Consider the following 27,406-nt stretch of genomic DNA (forward strand, 5'->3'; position numbering starts at 1 on the left):
GGGACATGCCACGCAGCTGGACAGAACCAAGGTAATGTTTGGCGCCGTTTGGAGATACTCATTTTTTTTTTGATACCACGTAATTAGGTAATTAGTCTTAGTTAATGTATCAAGTTCTCAAATTGTGCCGCCACTCACTGCTTTGCGGCGGCGGGAGCGTGGCGCCCCTGCTCTGTGGCGGGTCTCGGCTGACTCGAGGTTACAAAGCTGCACCGCTGCCGAACGGAAGCGTGACCTCGGAAGTTGCAGGCGCAGTTACCTATACGTAACAATACCCCGTTTAGTCCGGGCGATTTTAATTGCGGAACTCAATTGTGTTGGCCCCTTCAGCATTGACTTTCTCTTTAACAGTGCCGTCTCTACGCACCAAAGGTGCGTTTCTAGGTTTCTAGGATTGTATAATTGATTTGATTCATTTTTACCTTTACTGCTATGGGAAGATGTCTTAGGAAGCGCGGGCTCTCTTTCCGTGCTAACCTTGTGGAGGTGACGGGATCGTCCGTCCTCGCGGCAATGCCAGGAATACGGGCTGTTGCAAGTGCATGGCTGACGGGCTGGAGCTAGAATGGCCAACTGTTTCGTGAACGGCGTGGATTGGATTACAAGAAAGCGAGGCAAAATTACCGGAATAACGCCGGCAGAAATTCCGCTGGCGCTGCTATCACCGACGTTTTTTTGACATTGTGTTGTCACTGTGTATAAGGTGTCGCGGGGATGGACGCGTGGGTGGCCTCGAAGGGCGTGGTCACAGCGCCCGGCTCGTGGCGCGCCTCGCCGACGTCGAGGTGATTGGTGAAAGCTGACCGGTTGTACGCGGCGTTGCTTTCCTATTTGTCTGGCGACGACAACTTGACACTGTTGGTTAACGTAGCATCGTCAGTGCGACGACATTGAGAGATACGGGACCAGATTGACGCTGAAGAAGCGCCAGCCGGAGGTATTCGGAGGAGAAATGGCTGCATGCGGTTCTAGACTTGGAGCTAATTGATTCCATCAGGGAAGGTCGATGACTTTCCTGCTGTGTGTTGAACGAACGCTCCGATGTCGGCGCGTCCCAGCTGCCGTGTGCTATTTACTCTGCAGCTGACTTCCGCTCGCATTTCTTTTTTCGTTCTCTTCCTTTACCAAGGGAGCCGCTGTCTTTCTTTCGTTATGCTAGGGCCATCTGGTGATAGTTTCAGAAACTTTGAAGCGACAGAAAATACAAATACCGATACTGGTCACCTATACGAGCTGACTTATGGTTAGTTCTCGTTTTATTCAATTCTTTTATCTACATAGTTGTCGTAAGCGCAACAATTTATGACCGCCCGATAACTCAGTACCACTCTGCACTCCCATGTTGTGCGCGCTGTCGTGTACACGAATGAAATGTAAATTCGCGATCTTTTTTCTAATTTTTTTAAAGAAGAGTGTAGAAAAGGTGTTGTTTAGGATGGGTTAGGTTCTCGTGGGTGTAAAAAGAGTGTTTAACGCAAAGTTGTGTCCGGTATGTTAGGGTGTAAAAACGTGTTTATAAGAAAACGGGGTATGCGAACGGTGTTTTTAACTTTGGGTCAGTGTAGGTTGCATTTCTGTAGTTTAAAGGGTTCTTTTTACAGAAAGGGGTGTAAAAAGGGTGTCTTTAGGGTATGTTAATATACGTGGCAAAACCATGTGCATATTTGTGAACATTCGGTGACTGTCCTGCCGGCATTCTTTCTGTGTCCTGTCCTCAATACGCGCCGTTATAACCATGTTCCATATGTATGGACCTTCGTCCGTAACTTCGTTGTATGTCTGTCGCGTTGATCGGCAACTATACCGTCCCGCAGATGATCGCGAGGTCGTGGGTCCGGTTGTGAACGTTCTTCGCTCTGGTATTTTTTAGTGCATGGTACGCAAAAAATCCACTACTCGAAACGAATTTTAATCTCTCCGCATCGGCGTCACAGCGGCGTCACATCCTCTCTGGGCGCCTCTCTTTCCAGGGCTTTTGTTTTTCTTTGTCTGTTGGGGATGTTTCGTGTGTGCGTGTGCGCGTAATGTTACATTGCCTCGTAATTTTCAGCGTTCTTTTGTTTATTTGTATATTTAACACACGTAGCTTTGCTCGACGCCCGTAGATGGCTTTGTATGTATATAAGAACAAATAAAAAAAATATATAGACAAGTTTCCTTCGTGCATCTGTCACTTCAACGCGAACGAAACGTCGAAAGCACAGCGCATACGAAGCTACCCCTCTTCTTTTTTTTTTTGTTTATTATACAGTATGACAATTCGGCACATACCACATAGTATTATACTAGAAGCAGAAGCAGGGAAATTTGGTGCTTTGGGTCATGCGTGTTTTTCCTCGCGTTACAAACTAGAGGAATGTATGAACGAATGAACGGTTCGAGTTCCGGACCATGACGAATTTTTTTTTCAACTGCGAGTCTTTTCTTCCGAGGAACCAGTATTGGTTTCCTTTGCAGCAGTTGCTACGACTTGGGGGGTGTCTAATTTTCGTTTTATTAATTTCTTCTCTCCACCGTGCGGGTTTCCGCAGTACTATTGCTTCAAACTAGAGCAATGTGATCACGTCAGAAATAGTTCCGCATTGCGAGCGTTATTGCCCGGATATCACTCAGTGACGTGCATGTTAGCAAATGCAGACGTTTTGTTATGCTCTGGTAATTACGCAAGAAAATGAAACGTTACGAGGATATAGCGTGAAACACAATCTAACCTCAATGAACAGATTAAATGAAAATGTGCTACTCTCAACTAGTCCGCCCAAATCGCAAAAGATTATATATATATATATATATATATATATATATATATATATATATATATATATATATATATATATATATATATATATATAGATAGATAGATAGATAGATAGATAGATAGATAGGGAGGTGTATCTACGCTTCTCACGATTATCACGCTGATTGGACGTAGTACGAGGCTCTTAATTTCTATGCCGATATTGTGGCGTCCGAGGCTGGAGTACTCTGCGCCACGCTGTCTGACCTCGAAGGCAATGGCACATGCAGCTGTAGTCGTGTAGTGCCGACCGCTGGGCGTCCCCATCGGGAGACGGGGACACGGCCGATGATGCTTTTGGGGGCCGCACGGTCACTACGGCCGACGCCGTCTGGCCGACCACGGCAACAAAACGCACGGTCGCTCGCTAGTGCGAAGAAGACGTAGCGTAGTCTTATTGAATGACGGCGTAACTGGTGTGAGCGAAGGGAACCCGAAGCTACGCTCTGCGCGCGCGCAGCGGTCCTGCGCGCGTCGCACGCGGAAGCGCACCACGTGGCGCCCAGCACGCTCTTGGCGCTCGGCTATCGAGCGCGCAGCGTGTCTCGCTTGCATGGCTGCGGCCGCGTCGCAAGTGGGCCACACTCGCGGCTGCTAAACGGCCGCTGGCACGAGATGACAAGCGCAAACACGCGGCGTGCGCTTGAATGCTTGGGCGTCTCGCCTCTCTGTTCGTCTCGCGCTGCGCGGGCAGACGCTGTGTCACCGAGAGGTCGGCCATTGGGACCAGTGCTCTGGCGGCGCTGCTGTCACGCGTAAGCGCTCGTTAATGGGGATCGGTGTGTCGGAACGAAAAGGAAAAATGATATTTCTGACCCGAACGAAAGCGTAAGCGAAACGATATTTGTTGTTTCGTATCGAAGTGAAACCGAAATATTTTTTATCGGTTTTCGGTTCAACGGGAAAGTCGGCAATCCGAAACAACAGTCGTCGGGCAACGCCAGCATTGGCGCGTATTTCGGGCAGGGACAGTGCGAGCGATGGTCGGTCGAGCGCTCCACTAACGCAAGCCTGCCGCTCGGTGCAATACGGCAGGTCGGCATCGTAGCAAAACTCGGAGCTTGCGCGCTGAAGAGCTTATAGTTTCGTTTTCTACGAACGCTTTGTTACAAAAGGTTTATCGTTCGTTTATGTTCGCTTTATCGGAACAGCTAGTGGCCTTGCATTAGGGCGCGTACGTCCGCTGCCGTGCTGTTTCCGAGGTCGTGCTCAGTGCCCTGACTCGAGGGACTGAGCGTGATCTCGGAATTCATAATTCACTTATTGAGAAATATAGATCATGTGTTTTTGTCGTTACTTTGCTTCGAAAATTATTGCTTGCGAATCAAAACCGCTGTGAACCGTTACGGATATTTCTTTTTCTTTCTTTTTCTCCCCCCGGCCCGGAGCAAACCGGAACGGAACTTTTTTCAGTGAAACGAAACTAAAACCAGAGCGAAAAGCATTTCGTTTCGACACCCTGAATTGTCAATGGCAATGGGGCGGCATTGAAATCAGCTTGGCTAAAACACGTCGGCGGCCTGGTTGGTCAGAATTCGTGGTTTGAATGTGTAAGCGCTATATACTGAACGAGGACGTATAAAGAAACAGACACAACGCGGCGTGTCAGGCCGTCTCTTGTGGCCAGCCTCAAAGAGGGCATTTGTGCGCGTGAGCAAGGAGACGATCCCATTGGCTTTTTCATCTGTTAAATGATGACGTCACACAGCTCGGGGACGATACGGAACTTGCAGGCGCGACTAGTAGCCGACTGCCTAGCCATTGCTGCGGCATTTGAATATATATATAGATAGATCGACTTAGCCGTCGTTTTTATTTACAGTATACATGCGTGCGTAACATGTGAACCAAATGCCCTACTCGAACTCTCCGCTATGATCGTGGGTAGTTTTGCTCCCGATTGATTGATCATATTGCTGCAGCGACCGCAGGAGTGCTGTACGAGCCAGTTTTTACAGAAATAGAAGAGATCGCGCTGGGGACATACGTTACGCTGCCATGCGCGAGGTAGCGCGTTCGATTCCCAGCCGTGGCAGCCGCATTCCGAAGAGAGAGGAATGCAAGATCACTCGCACGCCGTGCATTTGGCGCACGTTAAGAAATATGAACATCTGGCGGTCAAAATCAACCCCGATGCCACTACTGCGGCGTGCCTCATAAGGACATCGTGATGTTGGCACGCTAAATCTCAGAATTTAATTAGGAACCGTCGGTGTCGCGTAAATACCTTTCCGATTTTTGTCAAAATATTCTTTCGAGGAGGAGAGAAGCGCTGAATGCCTGCAGATTTCAGTACGTGACGTTACTAGCACTGACGCTTTATTATTATTATTATTTTTATCCAAGCGTTGCCCAATATGTATTGGTTACCGATGTACGCTGCACTTAAAGAGAGGAACAGCTCTGCGAACACGATTGATGTCACGCATGCATTGAGACCTTGGCGTATAACGTAAATACCACTGTTAGCATCCCGCGGCGTTTTTAAACGTGACACGTCCCACGATTGCGAGCTACATCGCCTCGTAGTAATTAATGTATCCCCTCCAGTCGGGTAATGCGGGTAAGCCAGCCCACCCAGCCACCCGCCCTTTCCCCAGCCGGCCGGCATGTCGAGAGAATGCGAGAGTGCGTGCGAGACATGCGGACCTCGATGCTGACGGCGCGCCTTCTGTTTCTCTTGTCCGCAGACGAGCGAGACGCGATCCAGAAGAAGACCTTCACCAAGTGGGTCAACAAGCATCTGATCAAGGTGAGTGGGCGATGCTCCGCAGCGGCAGCCGTAGCGGGCGCCTACTTGCACGCTGCTCGTTGCCGCTGCCCCCTTACTTTCGTTCCTGCATGCACTGAAGTCGGCCGTGGCCGACAGAGCGGCTCTCTTCGACTGCTACACATGCCTGCCTCTCTCTCTATGCTTCTCTCTCGCAAGCAGCACTGGACCTTCCTGGAGGTCAGTATTTCTCTACCGCCTCGCTGTGTACGCAGCGGGCGGTCTGTATATATCCATTGGCGGAATGCCCACACTTTCTTGCTTTATTCTTTCGCCGGGGACACGCGGCCCACTCGGTGTAGTACTACTCTCTTGGGATCGCCGCCGACGCGTTTCCTTTCGTCATTGCCATCCTTTGTTGACGGTTTCATTTGTCGCAGCGCCGTGGGCACCGGTGACGTCGTGGTACGCCCGCCTTGCATCACTTTTAATGCGAAGGAAAAGGCGGGCGCCTTGTATGCCGTTGCGTACCGCGGGTGGTCCATGTGTCATGATACTAAACATGATACCTCTATATGCTCCACGATACTGCTTTGACATGACAGTCCTATAAACTCGCGTTACCCGACTGAGCTGCCGTACCAGCGCTGCAGCGGCGATCCGGACAGTTGCAGCTGCATCCGTTTTGCTTCACAATAGGTCTACCGTACGACCGGGTTTGTTTCTGTGCTGTAGTATGTTAAACCCTGTTCGTTTGACCGTATTGGTGGGAAAGTATACATCGTCACTGAGGCTGTTGATCAAAACGCACAATTGTATTTTGATCGAGTGTACGATACATCGCACAGGTAGTCTGTACCCTTTTCGAGTTTCACGAATGGATGCCACTGAATTAAGAGTCCCGGCTTCTCCACCTTCCAAGGGCCATTTGTGCCTACATCCGATCTGGTGCGAGTTAGAGACCGAGATCTGTTCATGCCGTATGCGCAGTGCCACAAATGTCGGAAGACGACGACCTTTTCACGCGGCCTGGCGTGCATCCTTAAAAGGACACTGGCAAAGAACAACGAGCCAAGGTTTATTAATGAATTTCGCCTGTGCAATACCAAAGCGTCACTTTTACCCTGAGAAGAGGCTTGTCTATTATTATTATTATTATTATTATTATTATTATTATTATTATTATTATTATTATTATTATTATTATTATTTGCTTTGAAAGCATACATACGCGTGAGACGAAAGCGCGGAGCAGGCTGCCGCCGGAAGGGGTACCACGCGCCTGCGCCTTTTCTTGAGGAGAAAGGAGGAGGAGACTGAAGCGAGATGAGAAAACAGAATAAAGCAGAACGCATGTCACGCAAACTGTAGTGTAGGGCCGTTCACTGCGGCTGACGCTGTGCTAAGAATAAAAAAAAACGATGTCTGAGGTTTTGTCATTTGAAAGCAAACACTTCCTTCTATAAGTGTAAGAAGGGCGCGACAGACTTGATCGCGTCGAGACGCACAACCACTGGGGTGACAACATTCGTCGAATGTCGTGCACCGCAGGCCGAGGGTCGCTGCGCAACGAGCGCAGGACATGTCCAGCGGTGTGGTAGAGGAGAAGCGACGAACGAACGACAGTCGGCGTCGCGTGCCGCTTTCTCGCGCCAGGCGAGATAGCGTTTGTTCTGATGTGGTCATTTGCTTATCCGGTAAAGACGGAATGCGCCAAATTCTAAAGAGATCCAAAGGCTTAACCTTGCAAGTTTCCAGAACTTGCTCACCAAAACGGCCCACATACAAAATATATACCCTGAAATCCGTAAAGTCTCATTGACACGCACTGGCGTTGTGGTTACAGCGTGAAAAATCTGATAAGCTTGGTGCTCGTTTTCTTTCCGTATTAATGACCCTTGTGCGCTAAGGTTATGAAAGAACGTTTTACCGGTCTCTTTTTATTGCGATAACAATTACATGGACACCCCAGGCGCATTTCTGCCATCGCCGTGCGGTTCCGTGCGAGTGAAAGCGTGTGGGCCGCGATGTGGCGGAAGCGAGCGCCACCTGGGAGTGTTTCAAGGAAGCGGGCGCGCCGTTTCGTGGACTCCGAGATATTTACGCGTCGGCGTGCGCAAATGACGGACGCCGTCTCCGATCTATGCATTGTAGAAACGTTGGAAAAGGGATTTGTTTTAGTTTTCGCGTAACAGAATTATGTTTTCTCGTATATTGAAATTACAATCCGATAGCTATCATGTCTGTAGGTTGTGTGCAAGTCGTAGTTTACGATTGTTCTACGTATTTTAGCTTGAGAAATTCAGTCAATTCCTTGCGTCACATAGAAGGCCTGGGTGCATTAAGGGTATTTTATTATTTGCTTTAAAGGTATTTGATGCTGGTCAAACTGCTACGAGCAGCTTTTTTTCCCAACTTTACCCCCGCAAGGCTGTATTTAGTTTTTGTGAAAATAAAGCATACATACATACATACATACATACATACATACATACATACATACATACATACATACATACATACATACATACATACATACATACATACATACATACATACATACATACATACATACATACATACATACATACATACATACATACATACATACATACATACATATGTGGTTGGGAAATATTTTCTGCCGAAACGACGGCCTACGCCGGACGCGGGGCGCCGACATCGGATTTTCTGCGACACTGGCTCCTTAAGAGGAAGCTTTAGCTCGGGTGCTCCTACCTAAATACATGTAAAGGGAGAATTCGTTTTTCTCGGCAACCACTGCACCAAGTTTGACGAGGTTTGTTGCATTTAGAAGAAAAACATAAAATGTAGTGACTGATGGTTTCGAATTTTTGATTTAAGTCCTCAATTTTTTTATTAACAATTGGCAAAAATCTAATATTTTCAAAAGACGAAACTATCAAGTTTACAACTCTATAACTCGGCAATGAAAAATGATAATACAATTCTGTGAATTGCATATTATAGTACATCTAAAGCGGACAAAATTGATATGTTGTACATGAATATAAAAAATTTTAGTAATATGGAAATACAGCTTTTGCACAACCATTGGAACCAACGTAACAAGTTCACGTAAGATGTAAAATGACATACATAATTTGTCCGGTTTGGATGGTCGAATGGATGCCGTTTACAGAACCGCGATATCTGTTCTTTATGCAGAGCTATGAATTTGTAAACTTCGTGCTTCTATTTCTTTTCAAATGGTCGAATATTTGAAGATCTTTTTAACAAAATTTAAGCCCTAAATCGGAATTCCGCTTCCAACAGTCACTAGAATTTAAGATTCTCTCTCAAATACAATGAATTTCATTAAAATCTGTTTAGGGGTTATCTCAGAAAAACGTTTTTGCGTTTTACATGTATTTGAATAGGCCGCGTCGGAGTTGGGCCCGAGCTTCCTCTTAACGCTGTCGCGTCAAAAAGGGGGGGGGGGCACGGCGCGAGGCTCCAAAGCGGGTGATTGTGAGGCATCACAGGGGGTCGAAATGGGCGCTGTCTTTTTCCTTCTCTTTCTTTCTTTATTTCTCTCTGTATACGTAATTAACCAAGCAAAGATTTTGCAGGTTCCATTTTTTCCCCCGGTAATGTTACTCCTTAGGGGCTCGTTTTTTTTTTTTTTGTAATACTATAGAATGAACTAATAGCTTGATTGATATAGATTTGACTGTTGCGAGATAGCTTAGTTGCAAGAAAGTATTGGCGGTGTATCGATGGCGTAGTGGCCAGTCGACGGCCTGCAAGGAACGCGAGTGCATTATTGCGGTGTGATGTCACTCTTGCGGGGACGTTTTTGTTGGAGGCCGCTGCATCCCAGCGGTTCGCAGCCTCGAATGCGACTGAATCCCTCCCATTTTAAGCACAGCGATGACAAGAATAGAACGGCTGTGGTAATTTTGTGTGCCAGCCCTGGTTGCGTGCATAATAACGACTCGCGTTATGGCTGATTAGCAGCTGTCTTTATTCGTGGTTACAACTTTGGCCCGCTGCCCGCGCTCGGCGAGCCGTAGCGAGACAGAGGAGGCTTCTTGAGCGTACGCGATTGCGTCGAGCTGCGCCAGTGCTTTTCGTGTGTGCTTTGATTGAAAGCGGGAGGCGGAGGAAAGGCGGCCTCATTTGCATGGCGCTATGGCAATTATGCGTACAATTGTCTCGCGGAAGCACGCCACTTTGCGCCGGAGCCGCTTCATGGATGCAGGACGGCAGACTGTGCACGCTAGTATAGAAGCGCTCATCTGCACTACACAGCCTTGTCTCTCTCCTGTCATCATTTTTATCTGGAATGAGGGGCGGAAAAAGGAGTACGGAAAGACTGCGGTAAGCAAATACCGAAACGGCGTAAATAAAATTGAAATGCATGACGTCGCACGAAGGTTCCGGCACTGAGATCTCGGCGCGAAATACGAGGATACGTGCACTTCATAAGGGACGCGTTCTTTAAAGAAAAAAAAATTAAATAATGGGGTTTTACGTGCCAAAACCATTTTCTGACTATGAGGCACGCCGTAGTGGAGGACTCCGGAAATTTTGACCACCTGGGGTTCGTTAACGTGCACCTAAGTACACGGGTGTTTTCGCATTTGGCCCCCATCGAAATGCGGCCGCCGCGGCCGGGAACGCGTTCTTTAAGGCAGTGTCACTGTCATAAACATTATGTTCGTATGGCTCCCATTTTAACGTTCTTTCTCTATGTGGGTAAACCAGTATTTTAATCTAAGCACGATATCTTGCTCTACTCATTTATTTTGCGCTTTCCTGGCTTCCTTTGTCATGATCACTCACAAGAAAGAAACCTGGAGGGCCGTCAGCTGCTATCAACAATGAATCGTCAAGTACCGGTACTTCTGTGAATAACAGCAACACCATGCAGTTAGAGTTTTCGAATACTCCAGATTTACGTCACGCGCGCACAGCAAAATGTGATGGATACAGTACCAAAATATCTAAATAAAAGCGAGGGCGTGTTAACAATCAATGCCGCATCGATCTTCTGGTGACGGGACCATGAAAAGGGCCAGTCGTGTTGCACGTTTAAATTTATGCTTCAGTTTTAATTGTAATTTGTACCTCTATACCTACGCAATGCCCTAAGTGTTGTGATTTTATCGCTTGCTGCGTCTCTCGCAAGCGTGGGGTGTACGGTCGGGGCAAAAGTGTTCTGGACGCGCGAGTGGCGACCGGATTGCTTCGCTGCGCCATCTGCCGGCATCAGCCACGCTGTCAGCCGGATTCGGATTACGTCTGAAGTCGCATCTATGGCCCGCTCTCTTCGCGGGCACACATCACGTTTGCCACTGAATACTTCTGTTAAGGCGTGTAGTTAGCAACTGCAGCAAGTTCCTGTGGCGACCTCGCGGCCTGCACGCAGCCTTCTAACTCGGTTTCTTCGGTTGTTTTCGCCCTTAATTATTGAGTTAGCATTAAGCTTCACAGGGATCGCTCTTGGTTTCGGTAGACACGCGGCGGTGCCACCATAAAGGCGGTGGGCTGGTGAAACGCGCGTTCATTCCCCACACACGAAGAAGACAGACAGCGAAGCCGGGAGAAGGCGCAGCGACATTTATATTTTTGACGCGAATGCGTCAAACGGCCCGTTGAGCGGAACAGCCGGCGCCTGTCAGCCGCGAAACGGCGTCTAAATCCTCGCTGGCTGCGACGCCACGTCACGAGCGCGCCTCGGCGGATCAGAAGCGGGCGAACCGTTTAAAGGCGCGTTCACATAGTCTGACGTCAGTTTTCGACGCGCGGGCGAGCGCTGCTTGCGACCAGTGACGCTACGCCGTTTGTGCTGCGCCAGCCGCAAGGCCATCCCCGCCACGTGAGGGGAGAGAGCATGTCGGAAGCAGGCGCTCGGTCCGTAGGTTTGTTCGATTCAGAAAAAAGGTACACGGCACTACAAACGAAAGGGTGCAGGGGGTGCCAGTTATGGTGTGCCGGGCTGCACCCACTCGCTGCAAGGTTGAAGGGTGCACTGCACCGCGTCGGCACCTTGCATTGCACCCCGTTCAATCGTGCACGGGAGTGCATGGTGCACCGCTGCACCTCGGGGAATCGAAGGTCTAGGTCCAGTACACTGTGAATAGGTGCAGAAGGTGCAGAGAAACTTGGCTGAATCGAATAGACCTCGTATTAGCGTACTCTCTCTCTCTCTCTCTCTCTCACACACACACACACACACACACACACACACACACACACACACACACACACACACACACACACACACACACACACACACTCACACACACACACACACACACACACACACACACACACACACACACACACACACACACACACACACACTGGCTCAGTGCGCGCCTGCCGGCCTTGGTGACCGATGCTGCTTCCTCAGTGTCTCGTTCACGCAGGACGTCGGTGGCATGCGGCGTCCTTGATTTCCCAGCAGTGTCCTACAGATAATTCGGGACTGCAGCCAACATGCTAACGTAGAAACTATACGAAAAAAAAAAAAGAACCCGCACCAGTTTATTCATAAAACTTTCGAGGGCCGCGAAATTCGAAACCGGCAACAGTGGGAGACCCTGCTGCTCAGCTCAGACCAGCGAGACCAGGTTTGGGCCGTCCAGCTAGCCGAGGCAGCCCCTGAGACCCAGGGGCTCTCGGCTGTCGCTGCGTCCGTCCCCGTGATTGCTGGCATCAGTAAAAGTAGACTCTTTCGATAACGCACACCCTGCAGCAAAACTAGAAAACATTACTCGCAGCGCTAAACTCGGAAGAACCGTTCAGCGGCGGCGTTCGATTGCACGTTAATGCTTTCGCATTCACAACTCATGAGAAGTGCGTAGGTGCCATAGGATTTTTGAGTTGGAGGAATAATAAGGAAAATGGAAATGAAAAGTTCACGAAGGTACATTACGTTAAGCTACGGCAATCCTACCGTCTGCTATCGCGGTTGTTATGTGTGCTAGCTAAGCCTCGGGAGAGTGCTGGTCAGCCAGTTCCATGCACTCTCGCGCTCTCGCACAGCCGTACGCGTTTTAAGACGGTCGCCGGGTTTAGCGTATTGTTCTTGATCCTCTGTGCGCAATGCGGCCGTTAGGTTGGGCAGTCTACGATGGCGGGATTCAGAGGTCGGGTTTAGGGTTAATTGCCTGCCACAGAGCTTATCAGGCAAGATCCGAGTATTACGCAGTGGTGTAGACTTCTGGGTGGCTGCGGGTTGGCTTCCGACGCCGCTTCTTAGTGTTCAAATATGATGGGTCGCGCAGCTGCAGTTTTCACCTCATAGCTCAGGGCCACTGAGGCAGAGTGTTCGGCAGCAAACGAAAGCCGATGATACTGACTGCTTGGAACTTGTAGGCGGGAGCTTTTATTTGCGCGAGTTCGTAGTGCTTAGTTTATGTGCTGGTAGTGTTGCGTGTGCTGTGTGTATAACGGCCTGTGTTTTGTCTGTCCGCCACGTTGCCCCCGGAGCGCAGACGTACGCGTGCCTGCACGTGTGCAGTCCGTGCAGCGCGTGCCACTCGCCCGCCGTGAGTCTCTCCCTTTTGACCCTTCATCTTCTCGCATGCCCTCTGTCCGCCCCCAGGACCCGTACCAGTATTTTGAATGCGTAACGCTTTTCTCTCTCTTTCTCTGCTGCCTTCTGGAAGCAGCGAAAGGTAAGTGCGCTTCGCCGCTCTCTTCTGGAGTCCGTGTGTGAAGCCTGCGAGCGAGTCGTGGCGCCGAGGCGCAGTCGCGATTTGTGCCGAAAAGTTGCCTTCGAGATCAAATAAGAAACGGTCGCGTGAACTCGTATTGTACTGTATCTCACTAGTTTCTTGCAACACTGTGGAAGCTGCATGACATTTCAGCCACTAGGAAGACCGAACACCCCTCAAAATGTGTTCATCCGCGCCGTGTCGTCTGCTCAGCGTCCGCTTGCCTTCATGTTTATACGTGCTGCATGGTTGGTGGATTGACGCAACAGATGTCTTAGATTTATAATCGTAATCTGCGTTTACGTGCATGCTACAGCGGAATGTCGCTTCGTCCATACGCTTTCTCAGCGGTTCCTTAGGGCCTCCTTGGCCAGTAATAAGTGCGGATGCCCCTGTAAATATTCGCTCCCGCCGCGTCGTCTGCTCGGACAGTTACGGCACTGCACTTATCTCTTCCATTTCTCTTTAAAGATCACTTCACACACACACTATTTGGCGTTTGCTCGTCACCGTCATCACGTACCGTACTAGAGCGGAGTAGTAAACAATGAGGCAGTGAACAATTGTGCCTTTTATAGCGTTCCGCATCGCCATCGCATTACCAGCGCTAATAATGTGGCGCCATATGCTGATTGGAAGTGAAACCGCTTTTACTGTTCGGCACCGACTATGTGTAGTCCTCGCTGCGTCAAAACATCCAATAATTACGACAAAACATACATAATATTTCGCATTCAGCGGGCGAAGACGTTAAGGGATGACGGATTTACCATTGATGTCTTGCTGTCAGGGCGGAGAGCCACTGACAAGCGCCAATTTTTATGTAAGCGGGTGGTCTGGGTTGGATAGGTGCTGCCATGTTCCTACGTAATCGCGGTTAGGGTACAGTATACTTTCTAGTTCACTGTAGTTAGGGTGTCTATGCGGTTACCGGCGCTAAACACCACTGGAATTCGTGGTATACGACGAGCATGCGCAAAGGGCCGAAAATGCACGTATCGGTGTAACGTATCGTGTACCAAGCAAAAATACAAATATATAATCCCGCCAATAATCAACGCAGTTACGCCCGGAATTATATTACGCTGCCAAAGTTATCGACTGTGTACACCTCGTATACCTTCGGCAGTGCTGTAAGTTACTTGTGAGATAGAGTTGTAGTTGTCTGACGTTGCTGTCCATCTTATTGCTGAAGCGCTGCTTGTCCACAGTCTCAAATCATGAGCACTTACTTCTGTTCTTGAGAAGTGCAAAAAAGTTAAGAAGCGACACTCGGGCAACATACTTTAGCTTACAAGTTTGTACCGATAAACAACTTACTACTACTACTACTACCACCACCTCCACTACATGGGTGACAATTGAGATGAGGAGGCTTTCCGAGTTCTTCCTGTGGCGCCTATTCTTTTCCTTAATGATAAGCCTATGCTCGCGGCATTTGTAATTATTAAAAAGGAAGTGCTTCTGCCCTCTTTAAAGGAGTCTGAATATGACTCTCGAGAAACTTACGTTTTCTTTTCTTTTTCTATCTCCTTTTCGCCATTCGCGTACAGGCCAACAAGCGCGTGGATGATTTGTTCGTGGACCTCCAGGATGGCCACAGTCTGCTCTCGCTGCTGGAGGTCCTCTCTGGTGAGACGCTGGTGAGTATCACTCCTCGCCCTGCGAAGCGTTTGTTCGTTGCTCAGTTGACGCGGCCGCCTGTGCAGCAGTTGGGCACTCGAGCGTGCTGCGTAATTGACCTTGTCGCCACGAGATGTTCCGCAGCGCTGGACCGAAGAACGGTGTCCGTGACTGCTCCGTGTTGAGCTTCTTAATTTGCCTCGGAAGGCGCCCTTTGCTTAGGCGCAGGACGTGTGCCATTGAAGCGCGAGACCGTTCAACTTGAGTGTTTTTGGGAGTGTGGGCGACGGCATCGTTTCATCGGTAATAGCGAAAAGAAAGAAAGCGCTGTTCCGCGCTGGACGGTCGTCACCCAGTGCGGCGAATCGGTTCGGCACCACTCCCGTTATTGTACGCCAAATTAAGGATAACCGGCTGCGCCGCCCAATAATAATATCCCGTCGGCCGACCTTGCGCGGTGTGTGTCCCCGTTCTCGACTCGTGGGGGTGCGCGTTGTGAGCGATTGGCGCCGAAGGGGACGAGTGGGGTTCGACATCTCTGCGCGAATTGACGGATATCTTCTTTCTCCGCGCGTGCGTGAAGTACTGAATTGTCGTGCGCAGAGAGTGTTAAGGTGCGAGTTCTGGTCCGGGCAGGCGTTAATTCCGTTGCAGTTCGACACGAAGTGGGTGGGAGGCGTCTGCCACGAAACGCCTTTTCTCTCATTTAAAGTGTTGCCTCAGTTGCTCCCTCGTGTCGATGTGTGTTAAACACGGTCTTTCATTTTTTTTGACGAACGCATGCTTCGCGGCGGTGGCGATACCCGCACCATCCCGAGGCTACGATTGCCGGCTGTTCGGTTGCGTCCACTTGGTTGCCCGAATGACCGAGTCTTATCGAGTCGCCTGTCAGATGCTTCGTGACGTTTAACGGGAGCGCTCGATGCGTGCGCGGCGACTGCAATAACGTTTTCGAACTAGAGAATTCGCGCGAGCACATTTATTATTTTATCTCGCAAGCACGAGGTCGCGGGATAAAATCCCAGCCACGGCGGCCGCATATCGATGGGGGCGAAATGCAAAAAACGTCCGTGTTACTTAGATTTAGGTGCACATTGGGGGAGAATCTCAGGTGGACGAAATTAATCCGGAAGCCCCTACTACAGCGTGCCTCGTGATCATATCGTGGTTTTGGCACGTAAAGCGCGGTAATTAGTATCTTCTAAAGTTTTTTTTTTTTTCTGTCTCGTCTTCAGCGCGCGCTCGTGCAGGCTGCAATTTAGTCGAGGTGTTGCGGGAAAGCATCGCGTGGCACCTCCCGATTCCGCGACGATGCCGCGTTCGAGTGCACTTGCCTCGCGGATACGTGCCACGTCATCGAGCAAGCGCGTCGTCAGCGATAGCTTAGCTGCGGCACGTTTCGGTTAGCTGCCAGGCCAACCGTTCAGTAATTATGCCCGTGCGTTCCCCCCTGCCGGCTCGTGGCCTTGCAGCCGTGCGTTCCCGAATGGAGTCGGCCAAGTCGGAAGCTGTAGCGAGCGGTCTCGCCGTCTGCATCCGGCCGCCCGTCGCTCGCTGTGTACGGTGCGATGTCTCTTGCAATGGGGAGCAGATATGCAGTCGGAATCGGAGTTTCCCTTCCGGTCCCGTGTACGTGGAAATTTAAGCGAGCAGGGATCATCGCTACCCGACCGGTATACGGGGCACAGTCGAGCAACGTTAGAGCTACTGTTTCAGGAGTAATCGCGGGTTTCACTGCGATTGCCACGTGTTCCTGATCACGGTGGTTTTGTGACTGCACGCTTCTGACGTGCGCCCCACTGTTGTCTCGCAGCTGAATACTACTCCCCGCCGTCGACTAATAACTAGTGGACGTGTCCTCTGTTATACGAATAATGCAGTGTGCTCTGTACGCTTACAAAGACCCTTCGCTTTCACTGTATATCCGTTGCTCTTTCCCTATAGGATTTGCAGCCTCTTTAGAACGGCAGTAACCGTTGATGATCAACAACTAAGCGCTTGTTCCCACACTGGGTGTCCGGCGTGACTTGAGCCAAGCTTTTAAAATGTGCGAAGGCCACTTAGCTGCACAGAACCAAGATAATGTTGTTTTCCGTCGCTTGGAGATACTCAGGTTAACTTTTGCATTCCGCATAATTGCGTAATTAGTGTTAAGTAATTAATGAACTTATCAAATATCACAGTTAGATTAAGAGTGTCCAAGAGGAAATTGTAGAGCAACACGAAAAGCTCCCGATACAGCTTTCTGTTGCTCAATACGTGCTGCATAAAAGTGTTTTTCTGAGCGTGGGAGAAGCCCGCGAATACACGAAAAGTGCCTCGAGCGGCCCTTCGGGCGGCAATCTTTCGTGTATTCGCGGGCTTCTCCCACGCTCAGAAAAACACTTTTATGCAGCACGTATTGAGCAACAGAAAGCTGTATCGGGAGCTTTTCGTGTTGCTCTACAATTTCCTCTTGGACACTCTTAATCTAACTGTGATATTTGATAAGTTCATTAATTACTTAACACTAATTACGCAATTATGCGGAATGCAAAAGTTAACCTGAGTATCTCCAAGCGACGGAAAACAACATTATCTTGGTTCTGTGCAGCTAAGTGGCCTTCGCACATTTTAAAAGCTTGGCTCAAGTTACGCCGGACACCCTGCGTACTTATCGAGTCGATGCGGTATGTGCCTTCGCGAGCCGGTGCTCGCGCGATCATTTTCCTTTCTTCTTTTTTACGCGCCCGTTTTTCCATCCCAGCGAGACTCCAAACAGGCCGCTGTGTTTTACTACTACACGTTCTCACTCCTGTTCGGCTCTCGCCATTTCTCGTTGCAGCCCCGCGAGAAGGGCCGCATGCGGTTCCACATGCTGCAGAACGTGCAGACGGCGCTCAACTTCCTTCGCTACCGCAAGGTCAAGCTGGTCAACATCCGCGCCGAGGACATCGTCGACGGGAACCCCAAGCTCACGCTGGGACTCATCTGGACCATCATCCTGCACTTCCAGGTCAGCCACGCGTTCTCGCCTCCTCGCGCGTTTCGGCCGCCGTGATTGCGCGTGCTGCACGCGTGCCTTTCGCGTGGTGCCGTCACTTCTTTTCTAATCCACGATCCTCTCGAAAGAGTTTGGTTTTTACCCCACGGATCGCGTTCGTATTTAGACGTCCGTTAACGAGACCGAGGCGAGATTGAAAGTGTAAACTGCGTCGGAGGCCCATTCGGCGTGCGCAGCACCGTTTGCGCCAAGGCCGTGCGCGTTTGTCTCCCCGGCGGGAGGTCCAGCGCGAGCGACCGCTTCGAGGGACGACTGATCTTCGAAAGGACTGCGACGCAGCGTTTAAGCAATTACGTCTCACAGCGCGGAACTCGCCCGCGGGGCACTTTGGGCCGATTGCGCCGCGACGGTGCGCGCGTGCGAGGGTGCAACTATGTGGTGCGCGCATGCACGCCGTTTGTGCACGTCGTGCCTCGTGTGGCCGTTCGCGTCTGGGTCGACGTTAGCCGAGGAAGGTGCTTTACAGCTGCTATGCGCGATTGGCTTGTTGAGACGCCCCTTCCCGCCTTGCTCTGTTGCACGGCGGGTATTCTTTTCCGTCGACCACATTCATTCGCTATCACCGGTGGCAGTGAGTGGCCCTTGCTCGCGTTAACGGAGGCACGGTCTCGTGCGACCCAGTGGCGAGCGACACAAAAATTAATGAAAGCATGCAAGTATTCCTTACGTAATACGGGCCCCTGAAGACTGTTCCAATGCTATCTATACCTACCGCTGTGGCGTTCGATCGTCCGCTGAGCGCGAGTTAGAGCACCGCGGGGCTCCAAAACCCTCCCGTGCTTAGATTTATGTGCGCCGCCTTGGGTAAACGCGGGCGGTCAGAATTAACCCGGCACTCCCCGTTGCGGTGCCCAGCAAAGCAGACCGTCGTTCGCCAAACGCCTGACGAATGCAAGATGCCGTCTAGTGGCTCGGATTAATTGCGGTCGTGTATGCGTAGCCGTCACGAGAGGGAGCTCCTGTTGTATGAATTCGCAGTGGTCGACATGCTGCCTCTGCGCGACCAGAAATCGATCCCGTGACTTCGCACATGGCCCAACGGCTGTTGGGCCATTCCGTGGCCGGGCTTTGTTTTGAAGAGTTGGACCCGCGCGCCTGGAATGAACTTTTTCACGTGGCCCAATGCCGTAGTGGACTGCACGCCGTGCTGCAAACAATATAAATGTGCTCGGCATCGACGCGAAGCGCAAATAAACCTGTCCACGTGTTTTTACTATCTTCACGTCCAGTTGCGCAGTTCTAATTGCAACGAATGTTCCTGAAAGTGGTTACAGAATACAGCCCATATAAATTATAATTACGCTTTCGCGTAGGAGTAAGTAAATATAGGCTTAAAACGTTCAAGGTTGCTGTTTGGTGGGCAGATTTCCAGCAGCGAAAAATGAATATTTAATTCACATCTCGCATAAGGGTACTTTGAGTCCTTTGCTTGCTTTGACGCACTGATTGCGAAGACGCTCAGCCGTTCGCCCAGAGATGCTGTTTGGGCCTGCGTCTGTCACCGAAGACTCATATTCTCTGTTTCGTGAAGCCGTAATGTAATTAATGCATAGTTAGAAACTTCTTACAAAGAAAGAAAAGGCGAAGCGTTTAACTGACTTTTCCCAATTTCCCCGGCTCTGCTTCAGATCCGATTATTGATCGTTGGTTATCCGAGCATTCAACGTTTTTTGGTTGAATCGACTATACAAGCACGCATACACAGGCACATTACGCAGGCGTACTGTCTGCGTTCGTAAAGCGTCTATTATGGGTAAACCAGCGGCAGTTTTGCGGTCCAAGACCTAAAAAAGAATAGTAAAATACCGAAGCTTTCAACTGTTAAACTACTCTGGCCGCCTACTAGTCGGCCGCAGCCCTAGCCTTCCAGTGTTAGACGACTTTTATTGTATCTGATAAATTGATAATTGGTTATAGTTTCACGGAGGTAACAATGCCTTTTGGTAGTGTAGCATGCCTCGGCGCGTTTATATATAGTTTTGGTGGAGGTAAGTACTGTTCTTCAGTGATTTACGCCCGCGCCAACTCTGATGAAGCCTCCGAAAGGTGCACCGCAGTTTATTTGCGGCCCAAAATTTGGTATGACAGCAGCAGACGCGTGAAATGTGGACCGCGCCCGCAGCGGACGGCTAAATGTCGAACAGGTGTTCGCACCGGCCGGCGTGTGGGTGTCCCAGAAGTCAATTGACTATCGTTAACTACGGTTGCCCAGTAGCCTTCCGTTGCACGTGACCAGCTAGCAATACATCGAAAAGGAACGCGCCCCACGCATTGTTTCTTTGTTCTCGCGAAAGTGCCTGCTGGGGTGATCGCGACGTTGACTCACTCACGCCTTCCTTCCGTCATTCATTGGCGCGCGTCGCCGAGCAAAGGAGTTCCTTGACTAACATGGAATTTACTCGCTCAAAAGGGTGAATTGGGGTTGCTGCTTCGTTTCCGTGAGTGCATCGGCCCCCTCCCACCATGAGAAGCACTTATACGCTATGCTAGTGAGTCCATCACTGTCCATGCTTATTGCGTGCATACGTTAGGTCGCAAGATTCGCAGTTTGCTTGCATCTAGCGTTGTGCTGCGCGTCACCATAGATGCAAGAGGGCAAGCTTCGCCCTACAGCTTTGTGCACGCTTTCAATCCAAGCGCACTTTAGCACCCATATGCAAGTGGCAGGTAGTCCTCAACTTTATTGTAGGGAGTAATGAACGAAGTCAATGAAGGAGTCAGGTTCCATAGCCACTGGCCGTCGACTCACCGTCATTGCGCGGCTAGCAGTTAAGGCTCCATATTCTCCATGAGATAAACATGCGCGCTTCGTGTCCGTTATCGCCCGAGTCTGGCCGGCACTCAGATAAAGAGAAGGGAGGGGACCAAATATCAGAAGAAAATATCACAAAACGCGAGCGGTATCCAGATGCTGGCGAGAGGGAGCAACAGCAGCAGTCCGGCCCGCCTTGGTGCTCTGCAACGTGTTTGGCGCGCGCGCTTACACATGATCGTGTGGGGCCAGCCGCCGCCGGCTGCCCAAGTCGGGCAGCCGTAGCTGCCGCGGCGACCGGGCGTGGGCTGGCGCCACTGTCGCGCCATAAAAGGCGTTCCTCTGTGGACGGTGCGAACGAGCGTGGGCTTCGCGCCGAGGTCGGTTGGCTGGGCCGACGTCGAGGACGTCTAGATGGACGACGGAGCGTCGTCTGAGGGTGTCCGTGACGTGGCTCCCCCTGGCGGAACTTCTCGGCGGTGGCGGATTTGCGTGGGGTTGCGCGTAGTGCGAGCGAGAGAGAGAGAGAGGCCGGGCGCCGGCTGCGCCGATTGTACGCAGAGGAAGGTGTGGTAGGTGAGCGAGGGAGAGAGCGAGGCGGGTCGTCGCGGCGGCAAACCTGTTTGAGGGTGCCCCCCCCCCCCTCCCCACACGCACCGTAGCTGCTGCGTCTGCCCGGCCGAAGTGTGCCTGCAGAAGTTAGATCGTGCCGGCGCTGGGCGTCGGACGCTCGCTCTGTCAGTTGTGCGCGATGTACTCGTTCGTGCGCGGCGCGCGGCTCTACGTGAAGGGTAGCCGCGACCCGCGGGACCCCGACGACGTGCCGGACCCCGGCGACGACCACCAGCAGCTGTCGGCCACGAGCGGCGGCAACCGCACGCAGATGGCGTCTGCCTCGCAGGAGTCGCGCGAAGTGTTCCGCTCGTCGCACGTGCGCTCTGGCCTCAAGACGGTGCACACGTCGCGCGTGGTACGCAAGACGACCACCATGACGCGCGGCGAGCAGAGCCAGCTGGCCATCGAGCAGGAGGCGACCACGCAGACGCCGCGCCTGCTCGAGAGCTCGGCCACGCAGACGCGCAGCGAGAAGCGCCGCGGCCACAAGGTGCGTAAGCCACAGGTTGTGCCGGCGCCGGTGCGTGACCGGCCCCGGCAGCGCGCCATGGCTTCTTCCGGCGGGTTTGCTGCGCTGCGCCCGCGAGGCCGCGTCGAATCGGGGGCCCCTGTTGCACTGCCGGCGCGTTCCTCTGACACCCGGCGCGGCTAGCGCTACTTCGTTTGCTCGCTACTCGGCGATGCGTCCGGATTCCGAAACGGGACGAACGAACGCCGGTCGGGGAGAGGCTGTCATTGAACCGTGCTCCGGAGCCTACCTGCCCATCCCACCGCGCCGGCCTGAGGCCTACTTTATGGGGCTGCCTTCCCTCCGCTTTCAGAATGACGACCGCTTCTTTCGGGTTCTCCGTGTAGGCGAGGCCGGCGATATCGCTGCTGCTGACGCTGCGTACTAAAAACGCGTAGCAGGCGACGGGCGATTCATTTTCGCCTTGGGCGATCGCCGTTACTTATGCGAAACCAGCAAAGCTCAGCTCAAGCTTCCTTTCACGCCCCTCAACACCCCCCCCCCCCCCCCCCATCTTTTTGCCTCGCAAACGTGTTTCAAATTGTTTATACAAAAACGTTGCAATTGCTACGCTGAATCGGCATAACAGGCGACAGTCACGTTGCGGAAAGCTGCGTTGCCTCCCAGGTGATCATCCTTGCACGTTTCGAAACCTGTAAGCTCCGAAGCTTTATCTCTCTGCGATGCGTGTAAAGTAGTTTCTACTTGTTGACACCATCTTTCGCCGGCGGTAGCGTCGGTTTCGGGCGCAGGTGCCGAGTAGCACTCGCCCCTTGTTTGTGTGTGTTACTTCAGGTCGTGCGTGAAAAGAACGATTGCGAAACAACCCTGGTATACACTACGCATTGAAACCGGTCGTCCGCCAAATTAATTAAAAGGCCGCCGTTCGTTCCGCATAGCGTTCTCTCGCCAAGAGCGACGATACGCGTCGTCCCGTTCCTTTTCACGGTGAGGAAACCCGGCGCCTCGCGCGAGACTCCTCCTGCGCGGCGCGTTTCGCCGCTCGACAACTTCGCGACAGCATAATGCTCGCTCTCTGTCAAACTGTCGAGTGTGTTCCGACTCGGGCGGGCGCGCCACTTGCACGGAGCTGTCGCCCGAGAGAGGCGTGGCTTGGGCCGGAGCTCGGCTTCGCATTGTTTGGGCCGTAATTTCGCATCCGCGCGGCAGGTGGTAAAGGCTCCGGCTGCTCGACGCCCGCGACCTGCGGGCTCCTCTTGACGCGATCTGGGCTGAGCGTGGCCTTTGCCCGACGCGCACCGTTCGAATCGCGCTTGGGGCGCCGCTCAACGCGAGCTCGTGGGTTCGGTGGCCGACGGAGCTTGCTACACTACGAAAACATTTGCCTGCTTACTTCTGGGTGCTCGTTAGAGAACCCGGAGTGGCCGAAACTAATTCGGAGCACTTCACAACCGCGTCTTCCACAGCCTTAGTGCTGGTTTTGGGACGTTGAAACCCCATCAGTTAGAAGCGAATCGCAACTTTTGCGTTGTTTAGTCCGGAAATTAGCGCGGGGTTTTCTGCCGTCGGATTCGTAGGCGTGGCCTCGATTAAGCATTCTGCCTCGTTCTTTGCGCCGGGCTGATCCGCGATGCATCGGTATTGCTCCGGCGGGTCGCTTTTTCTCTCTTCGGAGTCGACAGTCAGATCGCCGATAGTTCGATGTCAGCCCGGTCGAAACGTTGGCGCTCGCTTCAGCTTGCGGCTCGCGTTTTTCCCCCACGGCAGCGAGTCGCGGCAGCTGTCGCGGTGGGGGGGAGAGCCGCGGATTGAGGCCGCGTCCGCTCGGGCCCACGCTGCGGGGAGTGCAGCGGGGGTGGCGGCTCTGTGTGCCGAGGGGATTGCGCAACAGCGAACGGGTTTTTCGTCGTTGGGAAGATACAAGCATACTGACAGCCATCGAGCGCCAGGGTTGGCAAGCACACGGGGGTGGCGGGCAACCGTTTGCGAGTGCCATTGACAGGGCGCGATCCACCTGTTCACTGGAACGCTGATAACGTCCCGTTTTCGATCAGCCTTCCTTTCAAAGTGAAAGTTGACGACAGGCTGCGACCGTCGATGCTGACGAGGCTCGCGTCAGGGTTGGTTAGGCGAGGGCGACGGCAGGCAAACACGCGCGAACACTGTTGACAGAGAGGTGGGCTTCGCATGTCGCGCCACCGGGAGTGTTTCGCTACTGGCAAAATGCCAGACACGGCCCCCCCGTACCGCGATTTCCTTTCCGTTCCATTTCTCATTGTCTCGTACCTTTCACTTGTAGATCGATCTTGATAGTATGTATGTCGTTGCCGTGGCTTTCGCTTCAAATTCGCTGTACGGCATCTTGTCCTACACTTGGTGTGTGTGTGTGTGTGTGTGCGCGCGCGCGCGCGCTGACGGGCCCTGTAGCTCCTGCGTGGGTGTCTGAAAGAGACCCACGCGCAGTCTGGCGCTGTAATGGTTAAAGGAGCGACGGGCCTTGGGAAGTTTCGTTTCCGTTGCGTTATGCAGAGAGGGAGCTTTTGACGAGGTACTCGGCTAGTGTGAGTGGAGCAGACGTAGCCGGACAGGCCCGAACGCCCTTCACCTCGGAGCTTCCTCTTGTGTGTTTTGCTAACCCGAAATGTGACGCGCAACCTTTTGCAACGTCACCCTTTAAGAGCTCGTCCACGCTTTTCGCGGTCCGCCTTCCGTCCCTGCGCTGTGTGCGGGGGCAAAATCCGTGCAGGCCTCCTGATAGAGGCACAGCGGGACGAAACTTAGCGCACAGTTCGTGAGCACGCTGTACGTGCGAAAGGGATCTGGACACGTCTGATAAGCTAATCAACAATGTTGAACGGTACCCCGAATTGAATGTTGAAATCGTTGCCGATTTTTAGGGGTTGTCAGTTGACGTTGTTCGTGACGTATGCTGGCTATGTGCAAGTATATTTTACACCGATTGCTTTCTTTGCCCCCTGTCAGGATTGGGGGCTCAATCCCATCGCTCGTGATCCGTTGTCAAGATTGGAGTCCGGCATGAATTCGAAGGTAGCTGGCCCATGCCGTCGTCCAACTTATCCACGCTGAGGACGTTGATGAAGGGAAGAACTGCTTCTCATCGAGAACGAGGAATATGGGTTTATTTACAGTATTTAAATCACTGCTTGAGAAAAAGAGTGTCAGTCCAACATGACTGCACGAGAGAAGTGTGTCGAACATCCGCACAACAGCAGTTTTTAAACACTCGGTCCGCCGGCGATACAAGGCGGCGAATGTTCGTGTTTCATCGCAAAACTAGCCGCCGCCCCGCAGGACCGTTTACTCACACAAAGGCTCACACGGGCGAATGTCCGGAACCGACGTCAGAGGGGAGCCGTTCCGGGTAGCTCGGAGCCATTCTGGGTAGCTCGTTGTCCTGCGTCCCGGTCGGCATGTGGGAAGCAACAAAAAACGGCTTTCCCGCGGCAGCACGCGTAGCAGATCAGGTCCGCGCTGGGGAGTTTGGGCACAATAGTTCGCCCGCCGAACTCATTCCGTCACAACGGCGATTTAGTCACGCTGTGGCTAGAGGATGGCGGCGGTGTCAGCACAAAGCCCGCTTCATCGAACGCATCCTAGCTGAAGCGACGGAGAGTGGGGGATGCTCGTCTTGTTCCCCGGTCGTAACTGGGTGGCAATCTTGCATTGCAGCTCGCCATTCTTAACACCCCCCCCCCCCACCCCACCTTTCACTTTGAATGCTTCTCTGTTTATGGGAGGAGTCAACTTGGGTGTGTGGCGGCTGCTGTTTTGTCGAGCAGACGGTACGGAAGGGCCACTGGCTATACGTTGAGACAAGAGGGAAGTAACAGGTGTAGCATACTAGCGGTGCATGTCTGCAGCTGACAAGGGCCCCGTAATATATCTTTAACGAAAAGCAGCTTGCACGTCATCCAATGAAAAGGGTTTGTGGCTAGTCTTGTTTTCCATATTGTTCGGTGGTTCTGTGCGAAGCGGGACAAGGGACGTCCTCGTCCTTTCCGTGCCCCTCTGCCCTGCTTCGCTCTGCGGTTGAAGTCGTGATGGTGCAAGTGAATCTTGGGGATGCGGTGCACATGGTGTTTGTTACTTCGATGATTCAGGCTGTAGCCGTTATGGTTGAAACAAACCACACGTAAACGATTGTGTAAAACTGAAAGAGGCATCTGTCTAGCATCGCACTCGAAGCGATTAATGGCTAAAATAGAAAGCACACTGAATGGGGCATGGCCTTCACAAAGAGGGAACTCGGCACTGTTAGTTGGCCACGAAGTTCACTGGAACGTTCCTTCGCTCAGTGGTTTGCTCAGCTTGTTTGGGCGTCTTTGCTATGTGCCCACTATGCAGTCCCTCATTGTAGTGCCGAAATTCTGGATAGTGATAGAATTTCAGCGCTTTTCCGTGAGAAACTTCTGTTTGCTCGCTAGGTCGTCAGCGAGTCGGACGACCTGTTCGTCCTCTATTACGCCAGACGAGGTGCTGCGCGTTGTTCGATCAGCAATGGAACAAGCAATCTGACGGGTCCAGCTGGCTCTACACGTCCTTGCGGCTCGACTGACTGGATGGCGACTGCGTAGGCGCTGTGCGCACGCGGGTGGGCCCCGGTCTGCCGCGATTTTCTTCGGCTCCCATTTTTGGGTCGGGCTGGCGACATGCCCCTTTTGGCCGGGCGTCCTCGCGTGCGCGCGGCGAGTTGCACCGACTCGCGCGATTGTGTGCCTGCCGTTTTGTGCTTGCGATAAGCGCGCCGGATTACATTTGCCGAGCAAGCGCAAAGGAGGGGGGCAGCAAAAGAAAGCCTTCGCTTATCGTTGGATAAGTTCTGAGCCGGTTGTCAGCCGCGCGCGCACACGCTTCCCCCCCCCCCCCTTTTTTTTTCCTTCTGAGCTAAACTACTCGGAAAGTTGGCGCTGCGTTGGGCCATTCCTCTATAGCCCAGAGTAGTATATACTTACCGCCATGTTATTCGCACCTCGTAGCCTACACCCATCTAATCCGCAACTTGCGTATTCCAAGAATCCTCGCAAGGAAACTGCATTCATCAAGTCCGAAAATGTGCGCGTGCTTGGTAGTAAAAGTGTACGCGATAACTGGATCGGTTAGCCCAGCGAGAAGCTTGGCTCTCTACTACAGGTTTAGTAGATTGCTTCAATGCATAAAACAGCGATTTGTTTAAAAAGTAACTGGAATGCCATTGCATTTCGTCGGACACTCTAAAAATTAATATCTCGGAACTGGTGCTGTCCAGAGAATTCGGTCCAAGTGGACTCGCCGTGCGAACTCGGTGGCTATAATCCGCAGATTGATGTATGGGGCGTAAAATAATTAGTTACGACGTTAATTATGGTAATTACATTAATTCGGTTGAACGTTTCGATTTATCGAAGTAATGGCCGCCTCATCGACTAAATTAGATCAAGGGTTAGAATTGTGTTATCTGCCATCGGCAATCTTAAAAATTTGGTGGAGCTAGAAAAAGCACCCTGTATATTGAAGCAACAACTGATAACTTATATAGGAACGTACACAATTAATATCTTTCAGAGAAAGCCACGATATCGTAGCTTTTTGTCGTAGAGGAGTCGAATACCTTTCTCGCCCTTTGGCATGCCACGTTACAAGATGCACGAAAGCCGGCGCCATAAGAAAAAAAAAAGTATGGGCATATTACGAAGACAGAGCTGCAGA

At 51.8% G+C, this 27,406-nt stretch overlaps 1 protein-coding gene across 12 annotated transcripts in view; it reads left to right on the plus strand.

Annotated features, from left to right (window-relative positions):
- The window catches only part of shot (dystonin-like protein short stop), a 318,414-nt gene that overhangs the window by 96,317 nt on the left and 194,691 nt on the right, over positions 1-27,406 (plus strand). For 11 of the 12 annotated variants that reach the window (XR_012822837.1, XM_075669861.1, XM_075669859.1 and 8 more), the window contains exons 2-4: positions 5,488-5,549; positions 14,752-14,841; positions 17,646-17,816. Coding sequence is in view for 11 of the 12 variants with exons in the window: in XM_075669861.1 (XP_075525976.1) it covers positions 5,488-5,549; positions 14,752-14,841; positions 17,646-17,816 (323 nt within the window). In the remaining variant the exon portion in view is untranslated. Of the gene's footprint in view, positions 1-5,487; positions 5,550-14,751; positions 14,842-17,645; positions 17,817-21,317; positions 21,722-27,406 lie in introns of those variants that run through there. The other variant, XM_075669856.1, reaches the window with a different exon arrangement.

This window comes from Dermacentor variabilis, chromosome 9, assembly GCF_050947875.1.
Source record: "Dermacentor variabilis isolate Ectoservices chromosome 9, ASM5094787v1, whole genome shotgun sequence".
Taxonomy (NCBI): domain Eukaryota; kingdom Metazoa; phylum Arthropoda; class Arachnida; order Ixodida; family Ixodidae; genus Dermacentor; species Dermacentor variabilis.